Here is a 13,226-nt window from a genome sequence, read left to right as displayed (position 1 = left end):
TTAAGAACACGTGATTAAAACGATTAAGAACACGTGATTAAAACATTAAGAACACGTGATTAAAACATTAAGAACACGTGATTAAAACATTAAGCCAGCTAAAAAATAGGATAAAAGTTACAGTACAGTTAAACATCCTCAAATCTTGTTCAGTGAAAGGCAGCAAACAGAAAATAAACAGAATAGATTACGTATGAAAATCTAAATTATAGAATACATCCATCATACATCAATAACACGTTGCACTGGTGTTTAGTTTAATTGTAATATTATTCTGTTTTTATTTGTATGTAATGTACATTTTTAATGTTTTTATATTTAATATTTTTATTGCTCTAAACTCCATATTTGTCTGACAGCTTTAGTCACTTTTAAGATTAAGTTTTTAAATCCCTTCCTGTTCAATGAAAACCACTTACCTCCATATTTTGGTCATTTTGAGTTTAATACATTACTTGTAGAATGTCGTCATTGATTACGTGTGACGTATTTCAACAATCAAACTTTAATTGTGCTGCCAGAGATGTTGACGTATTTTTCCCGTGCTTTTATTTTTTAAGGCGTGTCCTCCAAACAGGAAGTTATGTTTTGTAGTCTTTACAGAAAACCAGTTTCTGTAGACTTCCTTTTTCCGGGGTGATCATGTGACGTCACAGAGACAGCTGCGGTTGAAATATTTTAAATTTTTAAGATATTTGGTTTCTTCGGGAGCACAAACATACTGCCGGTGATCAAACATGTATTTAATCCATAAACGAATCAAAGAAAAGCAGCGTTTCATCAGAGTCACCCATCATGCACATAAAGCATAAAACAAAAAGGACTCGAGGACTGTGGTCAATTTGGACTTTATGAAATTCTTAAAACATTTTCTGTTTCAACCTGGACATCAACAGTGAGTGAAACGAAATCAAAAACAAATCAAATGTGACGTCCAAAAAATAAAACAGTGAACAATAGCCTGTAAAAGGTCGAGAAAAACAAAACTGATACTTCTCCTTTTTCTGTTTTATCACACTGTTTAATTCACCATCACTTCCAATACTTCTGTTTTATAAAGACTTCCTGTTTCTTCCTCTGCTTCGTAGTTTAAAAAAGACATTGTAGATCATTAAAAACACATTGTTTTTAAAAAATTGTAAACAACATGTTACTAAGATGTCGTCGTCTTTTCAAAAAAAAATTTTTTCTGCAGCTACAAACACAAATTATGCAGATCTGATGAGTTCTGCTTTTTCAGGCGCTGTTGCAACAACTTTCAGGTGTTTTTTGGTTGTTTTTTTTATTACTCTTTGTTGCTTATAGTTTCAGATCTTTTTGAAGACACCTAACACAAAGCACATCCACTGCTTTGAAAAAAAAAAATCACTTCAATATATAACGCTATGACTTTTCAAAATAAGAGACAAAACAGGACTATCCGTTTCCAGTGAATATTTGGACAAAGCTGAGTTTGCCTCGTCTGAAATTATCCCTTGACTAGTTTTCCAACGTGTTCCAGATCCGTGTGAAGCCGACCGACTCCGGACCGAAGCGCCTCCTTCTTCATCCTTCTCTCCGAATACTTCTCTCTTTCCTCTCCTTCTTCTTCTTGTGGAACGAGTTCAGCCAGGAGAAGCAGAAACTGGGCCGACGAGGAGCCTCGCCGAGGGAGGAGGAGGAGGAGGAGGATGAGGAGGTGGAGGTGGAGGAGGAGGAGGAGGAGGCGGGAGGACTGGTGTGAGCAGGGCTCCTTGTTTCAGCCTCCATCTGCAGCAGAGAAAGATGATTCTGTATCAGCAGGACAAATGTTTATTGCTTTGATGTTGCTCTACAAGATACTTTCAAAATTCAGGGGCAAGTGTCCCACAGATTATTCAGAAGTTTTTGAAAGAAATGTATAATATTGCCTTAATAATATAATATATACTATCTGAAAGAGTAATCATCTAATTTATTAAAAGGCCGTTTAAAAGTAAAAATTTACAAAAAGTTGCAGAAGACCTGCAGTTTGTTCCAAATATGTGGAAAATAAAAGCAAAATATGTAAAATAAAATCTAATGGAAGCTGTTACTGGAAGAAAAAGTCAGATATTTACTTATTATTTTTAGTTGGGGAGGTTTTTTTTTATTTGAAATGTGAAATGTCTTTATTGACTGACAAAACTGTAAACTGTAGTTCCAAAGTCCTACCACAAGGTGTCAGCAGAGGAGAAATTAAACGACACTGAAAAAAGTTATTTTATGTGTCAGTAATAAAATGATTATGCTGATTTTTACTGTACTTTTATTCTTTTATTTCCTGGAGTCTGTCAGGATTAATGTCACAAAAAAAATAAAACTATTTGCTTTAGTTTTTATGTTTTTTTTTTACTTCACATTCTTCTTTTAACCTTATTGTGTCAAAGTAACAGAAGGAGTCTTTGCAGAAGTCGTAGCGGAAGTATTTCAATTAAATTTGATTTTATTAAAGTCAAACAAAATAATAAAGCAGACGATAATAAATATTTTACAATAATTCTTGAAATTTGTGTCAGCGGTCGTGTGAAATTGTGGACGTTAAAATGTGGAATTAAACTCTTTAAATGAAGAAATCTCTTTTTAGAGCCACTTGTTTTTTCAAAATAAAAGCGTTCCACAGCGCTTCCAGGTGGAGCCAGCAGGTGTGTGCGTACCTGAGCTGCGCGGCGGTGATGATGCTGCGTGTCTCATGTGTAAATGAAGCAGCCGATGTAAACCCAGAACCTCTGCAGGATGAGCAGGAAGGCCAGCAGGTAGAAGAGCAGAGTGACAGCCTGGGGGAGGGGGGGAGGAGGGGGGGGTTATTTTTTATTAATTTTTTTCATACAGTGTCACAATGTTTTCATACTGGATTCTATTTTTATTATATGAAATATGTTTAATATTTGGACGAAAGCTGATAACTGGAGAAAGAGAATTATTTCATTAGCTGCTAACGTGGCTAACTTTTATTTTTATTTTTTAACGTGCAAGAAAGAATGAATCTGTAGCTTTTAGCACTGGAACTTTTTAAAGCATCGAAGTCTTCATTAAAAGTCCATAAAAAAGCCACGGAAACGCTCGTGATGCCGTTAAGTTGTTGAACATTTCTTCCTCTCAGCTGATCGATAAACAGCTGAACCGCCAACAGACCGGACGTACGACCGGTTTTCTAACGAGCGACCGGATGTTAGTTAACGGGCTGAGAGCTCCTTTAAAGAAAGAGAGGAAGGAAAGATGAGGAGTTTAAAGAAGACACGCACACGTTTAGCAGTTCAAATAATTTCACACATTTCACCTCCGAAAAAAAGTTCCGAACTCATCGCTTCTTAATCGATCCTCTTGTGATCGATAACGCTGGTTTTACCTGCAGGGTGTTCATCCCCTCCGGCTGCTCGCACACGTCGGCCTCTTTATCCGTCTCTCTTCCAACCGCCTCCTCCTCTTCCTCCTCCTCCTCCTCTTCTTCTTCTTCTTCTTCTTCTTCTTCTTCTTCTTCTTCTTCTTCTTCTTCTTCTTCTTTCTCCTCCATCTTCTTCTGCTCCACCTTCGCCTGACCTGAACTCCCATCGTCTGAGTCCTCAGACTCTTCGGTCTCGGGGTGGACGGCGTCTCCGTCGGGCTCCGGAGGAGCTGGAGTCGGTGCTGATGCTGCCGGTTCCATCGGCTCTCTGACCGGTTCCACCGCAGCTTCCTGGTTCTGGACCGAGATCTCCTGCGATAGTTTGGGTTCTACGTCCTGGATTAAGAGATCTTCGGCTGGTGGATCCACTTCTGCTTCTTCAGGAACTTCCTCCACGACTGCAGAGACAAACACAAGCAGACATTTAAGAAGTCTCCGTTTTTCATCCTTCTCGAGACAGCAGCGTCATGTGATTCTTTTCAGGTGGTTCAGATTTTTTTCTTTTAATTTACTCAAATTTTCTGATTTATTGATTAATAAACCTTTAAGTTCTTATATTTTCATCATCTTAACGGGAAAAAACTATTTTTGGATCGGACTCAGACCTTGAATCCAAAAACAACCCAGACAGACAAAGTCACTGAGTTTGTGTTTCGTCCGACATTGATGCCTATTTCATAAAATATTTTTGCTCCGGCAGGTATTTTTCCAGATGGAGCTGCAGATGTAGATCAAAATGTTATTTTTTCTTAAAAAGTAAACTTGTATTTTTTAATTCCCACCGCTACCGACGAAGCGGTAACATCTCCGACGTCTCTTCTCACCTTCGATGAAGTCGATGTTCTTCACAACTTTCTCCTGTTCGCTGAAGTCGAATCTGAATCTGCTCAGAGTCTCAAAACCCGGTCGGAGCGTCTCCGCTGGACACGAGGCGCTCGCTGCCATCACCCTGAGGAGACGGAGGACGGGTGGAGGACGGGTGGAGGACGGGTGGAGGAAGGAGCAGGATTTAAATTAAACAGGGGAAAAGTACCAACCATTTAATGATATAATGTGAGCATCTTTGTTCTGAACTCACTTTGTGATGAGCTCTCTTGAATTCTGAAATAAGGATGAGAAACATTTAAAGACTAAACAATAAAACATGTTTTCTTACATATTCAATGTTGCACAAAAAAAATAATTCTATAAAATAAGAGATAAACAGAAAGAAAAGATTACAAAACAACCTCGTTTTAAAATCAGTTATATCTATAAATTAAAACTGCAAGCAGTGAAGCTGCGAAGGTCCGCATATTCCTGCTTGCAGTTTTATTTTTTTTCTCGATCTCGTTCTTTATTCTTCTTTTTAAAAAAAAGAAGCTTTTTTTGGCGGCTTGAACATCTTCAAAAACTCATGAAAGTTGGTGCCTGACGCAAGTTTCATGAGTTTTGGAGCATCGTTTGACCTGAAACATCAACTTCCTGTGTCACGGCCAAACATCAAACTTAGCTGCATTGCCCTGACTATACAATATGATATACATACTATATACTATATATTATATACAATATACTATATACTATATACTCTATACTCTATACTATATAACTAGATAACTTTTAATTCTAAACATGTTCAGAGTGCACAGACTCAATTTCAAGTCGGTTCAACAAAATCTGAAGGAGGAGTTCGTTAAAGTACAACATGTGCGAATCGCCAAAAATGGCGACTAAATTCAAAATGGCGGACTTCCTGTTGAGTTGACGTAATGGTGCAGTGTAACTTTTTTGTGTGTCCAGGTGTGATACACGTGTCCACCGAATTTCGTGCATGAAGGTAAATGGAGCCATCGGGGCATCTGTTTAGGGGGCACTTGCGAGCCATTTGGCCACGCCCACTCGTGACTCTGCTAAAATACAACATTTTTTGCCGGGAGAGACGGGTGTACCAACTTTCATGAGTTTTTGAATATGATAAAGCCTCCAAAAATGCATTTGTTTACGGAGAATCACAATAGTCGCTTGGATAACAACAGGGCTTTCACACCATCGGTGCTCGGGCCTTAAAATACAATAAAAAAAACATGCCCACCTGAACGAAGGCGGCCGTGTCGGGGTCCTCCATGCTGCTCGCCGCACTCTCCATCAGTTTGTCGTTGGCCTCCACGCAGTCTCCATAGCAACGCAGCAGCGCCTGGACGTGGCCCGTCTTCTCGTCCTGCTCGCAGCTGATTCGTTCCGTCATCGACTGTAAGATCATTAAAACAAAATCACAGTTGGATCAAAGCGTTTTACGGACAGGATGGAAAAACCTACAGAGACATAAATCTGTGCATCATCTGCACAATATTAATATCTGACCTCATAATAATAATAATAATATTGTTGCTCAGAAGGAGCATATCTGAAAAAAAAAAAGAAATGAGGAACTAGAATACTTCCCTGAGGAACACCACGTTATATAAAGTCTATGACGCTAAATCACCTCTGAATAAATCCAGTGAAACACCAATGATGATGATGATGATGATGAAATAATGATGATGATGATGATGATGATGCAATAATGATGATGACAATAATGTTTCAGCAACACTTACATGTCGTGTTCCTGCTTTTCCTGCTTGCATGACATATAAATAAAATACGTATTTACGACACAACGTACTGACATTTATTTTCATATTTGTTTTTAACATAAACTGCAAATCAGCATGAAAATAACTTTCTACAGTATTTTTGTAACAAACGTTTTATAAAAGGTAAAAAAAATGTCATGCGTACATGTAAAATGGTACGTTTGTGTTTTATTAAAGATGTTTATGTTTTAGTGACGCTACCTCAGCAGGATTACAATATTCCTGCTGAATCTGTGACTGTTCTTTAAATCTCTCCGTGAGGTGATGGTCGGAGAACGAGGTGGATGTCACAGCGATGAACTCTGACCTTTCGTCTCTCCTCCACGATGGAAAACATGCGGTCGAACTTGTCGCTCACGATCTGTTTCTGAGTCTTTGAGTTCTCCTGTGGAAGAAAAGATTAAAACCAAATCACGTTTCATATATATTGAACATAAGAACTAACCTGTACAACACTAAAAACAAAAGGTCAGCATATAAACCGTGACTGTGTGAACATGCAGTGGAAGAATATTCAGATATTAGTCCGATATGTTTACAGACACTCACCTCTATGTTTCGGCATGACTCCTCCAGCTCATCGATCAGAGCCTGAAGTTTGTCGTTGAACGTCACCAGAGAAGAAATTCCTTCGTTCAGCTGATCCTGAGAAACAAAAAGGTACAATTTGTTATTTAAATTAGGACGGGATAAAAGAAGATTTAATTTATGAGAGTCTCTGCTGTGTTTGTGTCCTCTGATCTCTGTGTGTCTCGCTGTGGGCGGAGCTCCACCTCTGCTGGAGAGCGTGACGTACCTTCTGCTGCTGGAAGACGTCGGTCAGAGGAGCCACTCGACACGACGCATGAGCCCCGAACACTTTACAGAGAGAACACGTGGGAACCTGACAGGTGAGGCAGTAGATGTTCACCTTTTCCCCCTGGTGGTCGGAGCAGGTGACATCGGCAGCAGGCGGAGGAGGAGGAGGAGGAGGAGGGAGGAGGCTGCAGGGAAAAGACAAGAGAGGCTCTTTAAATACAGGTTTATACGAAAGTGTGTTTCCTGCTTGTCGTCTCTCTCTCTTCACCTCGTGGCGTTGTTGCTGCTGAGTTCCTGTTTGTAGACGTCGATGATGTTCTCCACCAGCAGGTTGCGCGGCAGGCCGTAGACGCCGTGGCGGTCCAGCACCACTTCCTGTCTGCAGGACGGGCAGCAGAAACGGCCGCTGTTCACCATCATGGTGGTCCGAGCATGGAACAGCGACGGCTGGAGACGGGAAACGATCGTAGGAACGAATGATGCCGATGTATGAGCGGATCATCAGCAAAATATTACTTCATATTTTTTGTTGAAAGTCTCTGAATCTCAGCGAAAAGACAGAAAATAACTACAACTGAGATGTAAAACAATCTTTAAGACATCAAATGTCTCCTAAGACTTAAAAGACAAACACAAAGACATGATGAACAACAACAAAGACATGAAAAACAAACAGAAACACATTAAACCACCACAATGACATATGATAATAAACAAACACAAAAATCTGATAAACAACCACAAAGACACTTGAAGTATCTCAGAAGTCGTGAAAAAAAACCACAAACATATGAAAAATGATCCATGAGACACAAAGACACATAAAATGACCCCAGAGACGCAAAATATCTGCAAAGACACACAAAAAGGACACACGTGTCCTTAAGGGGCCATTTGACTTGTTTGTACCCCGTCCTCTCATAATCCGTCCAGCCTGCCAACACCCAACACTTGGTGTTTGTTGTCACACAACACAGCTGCATGCTGGGAGTTTTAATTTAATGATCAGCAGAGGAGCTGTCCGTCAGTCAGAGTGACTCCAAATGTCTCCCAGTGGTGAAGTCAGACCGGCAGCACTGCCGGTTACCGGGCAACAAGGAGACCGGGAAATCCCCCCCTCCCCCACCTCCCTACCGCTTTCTCACACACACACACACACACACACACACACACACACACACACACACACACACACACACACACACACACACACACACACACACACACACACACTGAGCACCCTCCCGGTCTCTAGATTAAAGTATAAATAACTCAGACCTTAGTTACGCTTTGAAGTTTTTGACATAGTTTAATGTCCTCCTCAGGTATCATCAGGTATTTTGAAGAAGATCTATGACGGGAATTAAATGATATCATCAGATTACATGTGTCACTATTTAAAGTGTAACTGAAGGATAAAGGAGGCCGTTTGTAGCTCAGCAGGAAGACAGGAAGCAGTTTGAAACAGCTGACACGACGTCACACAAAGATTATTAAAAAAACCGAATCTACGTAAAAGCACCTTTAAAGCTCCCAAACAAACACGTGTTACGTTTTTGTTGATTTCGTACCCAAACTGTAAATGTGAAAATGATTATTTGTAGTTTCAGGGGAAGGTCATGTGTCCTTTCAAACTCAGGAGTCTTTCCTCCAAAATATTAAAACTTGTATTTGTTTTGAGTTTTAAAACGTCAGATAGGAAGGAGGCGGTTTGATGTCTGAGTGAGGAGAAGACAGATGAGCAGGCGGACGGCTGGAAGGTTAGCTGCCTGAAATAGAGACCTTTAATAAGCCTCAGCTGCTGCCGGGTCGGCCGGAGGGATCAGAGACCGATCAGAGACTGATCAGAGACCGGAGGGATCAGAGACCGATCAGAGACATCAGAGACATCAGAGACTGATCAGAGACCGGAGGGATCAGAGACTGATCAGAGACCGATCAGAGACCGGAGGGATCAGAGACATCAGAGACTGATCAGAGACCGGAGGGATCAGAGACATCAGAGACCGATCAGAGACATCAGAGACATCAGAGACTGATCAGAGACATCAGAGACATCAGAGACTGATCAGAGACCGGAGGGATCAGAGACCGATCAGAGACCGGAGGGATCAGAGACATCAGAGACCGATCAGAGACATCAGAGACATCAGAGACTGATCAGAGACCGGAGGGATCAGAGACTGATCAGAGACCGGAGGGATCAGAGACATCAGAGACTGATCAGAGACCAATCAGAGACCGGAGGGATCAGAGACCGATCAGAGACCGATCAGAGACATCAGAGACTGATCAGAGACCGGAGGGATCAGAGACTGATCAGAGACCGGAGGGATCAGAGACATCAGAGACTGATCAGAGACCGGAGGGATCAGAGACTGATCAGAGACCGGAGGGATCAGAGACATCAGAGACTGATCAGAGACCGGAGGGATCAGAGACTGATCAGAGACCGATCAGAGACCGGAGGGATCAGAGACATCAGAGACTGATCAGAGACCAATCAGAGACCGGAGGGATCAGAGACCGATCAGAGACCGATCAGAGACATCAGAGACATCAGAGACATCAGAGACCGATCAGAGACCGGAGGGATCAGAGACCGATCAGAGACCGATCAGAGACCGATCAGAGACATCAGAGACATCAGAGACATCAGAGACCGATCAGAGACCGGAGGGATCAGAGACCGATCAGAGACCGATCAGAGACCGATCAGAGACCGGAGGCCGTTTCATGTAATGTTGTAAAGTTACGATAATAAACTTTAGTACAACACAAACACTTCAAAAGCCGTCACAGTTAAAACAGGACTTCGTGGTGCGTTTAAGTCCTCTGAAGGAACTCAAGTCCCCACGTGGTCAGTTTGGAGAGACATGTATGTCCCCACGACGTCATGCAAACACACACACACACACACACACACACACACACACACACACACACACACACACACACACACACACACACACACACACACACACACACCTGGTAAAGCTCGTTGGCACACTTCCTGCAGAGGTTGTGCTGACACGGCAGGATCACCACGGGCTTGTTGAAGATCTCGAGGCAGATGGGGCAGATCAGCTGCTTCTCCAGGGTGGTCAGCGACGCCTCGCCGCCGCCCTGCAGGCAGCTCAGGTCGGCCGGCAGAGACATGTCGGCCGCTCCGCCGACCTCCAGCTCCTCCTGAGGAGAGCAGCAAACACATCAGACTTCACATCAGAGGCGATGGTGCTCTGAGGCCTGATCCGCCCACACTGACAGAACAAACACGTTCATAAAGGAAAGGAGAAATTCATTAAAGTATGGTTTTTTGTTGTAAATATTGAGGAAAATAATGTCTAGAACTGCTCTTATTCTGTATCAACGTAAAACGCAGAGTAAATGAACATTAGTAAATCACAGTCCACCTGTCTTAATCTAATATTTCACTCTTTAACAAATATTATTGCATTGTGTAGAAGAAAATACACAATACAATACTCTATATTTTTAAAAACAAGTGCGCTGGTGTAGAAATCAAACACACCTCTGTTAAGTGCAGTTATGGAGGTTTTAATGGTCAATCTGGGAGTAAAAACTAAAATCATGTAATAATATACTATACATATGAAACATGGCAAAGTTTTATGTTTAATGAAAAACCCAATAATCATGATTTGAATTGTTTTAGATATTTATTCATCTCTTGTTCCCCTCAGTCTTGTTTTGTACCTACTTTTACCTGATTCAGCAAATTAAATAATACTTTTCAGTTTCCCGAACATTTTTACAAGCAGGGAATGATTTTTCAAAACATGCCATAAGTTTTTGGATTGAATTTCTTAAATTAAAGAAAATCATCTTACAGGAAGGAAACTCAACCACGATAGTCAGCTGCTAAAAATCACAACCAGAAAAATAGCAAAACTGCATTAATGCCTTTAAAATAAAAACTGTGACAAACAGTTAATTTACAGAAACACCTACAATTATTCGCATGAACATTTTCATGATGTGTGAAAACCTTCCAACATGTTTTCCTCATGTTATCATGTGATCACGTGTGGTAAACATGTGTCATACATGTGATCACGTGTGGTAAACATGGAAACTCATGTGTTGTTGTTTTCTTTAAGGGTTCTGGTTGTTTTAGTTGAAGGAAACTCAACCAACCAAAAAATGACCAAAACTACATTATGTGTTCTCAATATATCTGAAACTAATAGTAAAAAAAAAGCTTTGTTAAATCAAACAACATTCATTTATTACTGTTGTTGACTGTCAGATGTATGTTTGGTTTTACAAGACGAGACATCTGAAGACTCTTTTCACTGCTTTTTGATGTTTTATTTAAAAACAACAACAATAAACAAAACGACCGTCTGATTGAGCGATTATGAAAAAAACAAAACAATGTTTTGCATCTTTAAATTCACAAAATGAGTTTCCTGTCAAACTTGATGTGACAAAAACAAAACATCTTTAAGCTTTGAGACATCTGAAAACTCAACTAAAAGCTGAGATGTTTTCATTCAACGACACGACAGACTGAAGAAAAACTTCCAAAAGTGAACATTAATCTGAAAATCTGCATCCTGAAAACCTCCTAAACATCATTTACGAGACTATAAACATGAGTAAAGATAAATAAGAGATATGAGGAGGGTGTTGACGCTGCTCAGCGGGAGTTCAGGATGTCCAAACTTCTGTCTGATCTGTTTGTTTTGGTCTCAACAGTCAGAGTTTGTGTTTCAGTGATTCTTTAAATGATGCAGGAACCAACGAGTGGATGAACTTTACCTCCTGCAGGTCCTCAGGAGAAGTTTGTCCAGGTTGAATTCAATTAGAAGATTATTTAAATACTAATTACTGTATTGTTTATGTGCATAAATGATCAGAGACATGCTGGACTTACTTTTACTGACTTTAAACTGAAGTGCTGAGTCAGATTTGCTCGAAGGTGCTGAGTCGCTGGAAATAAACTGTCAGCAACTTAAAGTTGGACTCCACGGTGAGTTCGTGGTCGTGTAAAAACAAAACAAACAAAAATAAATAAATCACACAGGTCTCAACTTCAGAGCAAAAATCCAAAAGATTTAAGGAGTCACATCGAGGTCAGTCGGTCCAAAAAAGTCAAAGTGGGTTCAAATCCTTCCCAACGTCTATCTCATCATCTCCAGCACTCTTCCTCATCTGCTCCTCTTCCTCACACACACACCCTCCTCCCCCCCTCCGACATTTTACTCCATTGCTCCTTGTTTTTTTTTCTTCCCACTAGTAGCGACTGCTGTGTTTGTTTGTTCGCAACTCATCTGCAGCAAAGTGAGGGGAGGAGGAGGGGGAGGAGGAGAAGGAGGAGGAGGAGAAGGAGGAGGGAGGACCGACGTGATCAGGTTTCAGTCGAGTGCCTCTGAAATGATCCCGACACACACACACACGCACACACACACACGCACACGCACACACACACACACACGCACACGCACACACACACACACGCACACACACACACACGCACACACACACACGCACACACACGCACACACACACGCACACACACACACACACACACACGCACACACACGCACACACACTCTCCATATGAGGAGCTGGCTGGTGTGCGGACAGATTAAGACCAAGCTGCTCTTTCTACTGTTTCAGCTGCAGACTCGTTGAGTGGAGCGTTTTAATGTCTTCCAATCGTTACCACATTAATTATGAAACCGAGAAGAACACGGTGAACCTTAAACCTCAAGCTGCCCCGATCATTTTAGTTCACCCCCCTACATCAAAAAACTGGTTCGGAAAATATTATTGTAAAACTGGGAACTTTATATTTTAGGGCCCGAGACTGAAGGTAAGAAAGTACCATTCTTATTCAAGCGATTATTATGATTCTCCGTAAACAAATGTATTTTTGGAGGCTCTTTCATATTCAAAAACTCATGAAAGTTGGTACACCCATCTCTCCCGGCGAAAAATGGAGTATTCTAGTGGAGTGGCGAGTGGGCGTGGCCAAATGGCTCACTAGCGCCCCCTAAACAGATGCCCCGGCGGCTCCATTTCAGTGACACGTGTACCACACCTAGATGTACAAAAAAGTTACATTGCACCGTTACGTCAACTCGACAGGAAGTCCACCATTTTGAATTTAGTTGCCATTTTTGGCGATTCACCCGTATTGTACTTTAACAAACTCCTCCTTCAGATTTTGTTGGACCGACTTGAAATTTAGCAAGCATGCATGTCAGTTCAGAAAAAGATCATACTCCAAAATATGAAAAAAATAGTCATACTATAGCATGTCGTCCAAAACGTGGAATATGCTGCATATGTTGTGGTGTTCCACAGGGCGCCTGTCCGGGGCCACTGTAGTTGTACTCGCCACCACGGAGGTCTGTTCTGAGAATGTGAGCGATCACTTACTGGATCAGATTTTT

The 13,226-nt window shown here is 41.3% G+C and overlaps 1 protein-coding gene across 1 annotated transcript; it reads right to left on the bottom strand.

The window, feature by feature from the left end:
* Positions 1 to 832: 832 nt before the first annotated feature.
* trim101 (tripartite motif containing 101) lies at positions 833 to 12,093 on the bottom strand. Its single transcript, XM_069141744.1, has 12 exons — positions 11,702 to 12,093; positions 9,790 to 9,990; positions 7,070 to 7,248; positions 6,800 to 6,986; positions 6,553 to 6,648; positions 6,311 to 6,388; positions 5,457 to 5,612; positions 4,461 to 4,483; positions 4,207 to 4,331; positions 3,347 to 3,780; positions 2,655 to 2,774; positions 833 to 1,749 (listed from the first exon to the last, which is right to left on the bottom strand). The coding sequence occupies exons 2-11, from the start codon at positions 9,958 to 9,960 to the stop codon at positions 2,688 to 2,690; spliced, it is 1,536 nt and encodes a 511-aa protein (XP_068997845.1). The 5' UTR covers positions 9,961 to 9,990; positions 11,702 to 12,093; the 3' UTR covers positions 833 to 1,749; positions 2,655 to 2,687.
* Between the last annotated feature and the right edge of the window lie 1,133 nt (positions 12,094 to 13,226).

This window comes from Embiotoca jacksoni, unplaced genomic scaffold (genome assembly GCF_022577435.1).
Source record: "Embiotoca jacksoni isolate LCO1_2020_lvr unplaced genomic scaffold, fEmbJac1.0.p SCAF_90, whole genome shotgun sequence".
In the NCBI taxonomy this organism is placed as follows: Eukaryota; Metazoa; Chordata; class Actinopteri; family Embiotocidae; genus Embiotoca; species Embiotoca jacksoni.
Note: the sequence above shows the minus strand (reverse complement) of the source record. Positions and strands in the feature narration are given on the sequence as shown.

Coding starts and splice junctions, on each gene's coding strand:
- trim101 (XM_069141744.1), bottom strand. CDS start 9,960: ATGTCTCTGCCGGCCGACCTGAGCTGCCTGCAGGGCGGCGGCGAGGCG. Junction 7,249..9,789: donor GTGCCAACGAGCTTTACCAG/GTGTGTGTGTGT, acceptor TCCCGTCTCCAG/CCGTCGCTGTTCCATGCTCG. Junction 3,781..4,206: donor GAACATCGACTTCATCGAAG/GTGAGAAGAGAC, acceptor TTGTCTCTGCAG/TCGTGGAGGAAGTTCCTGAA.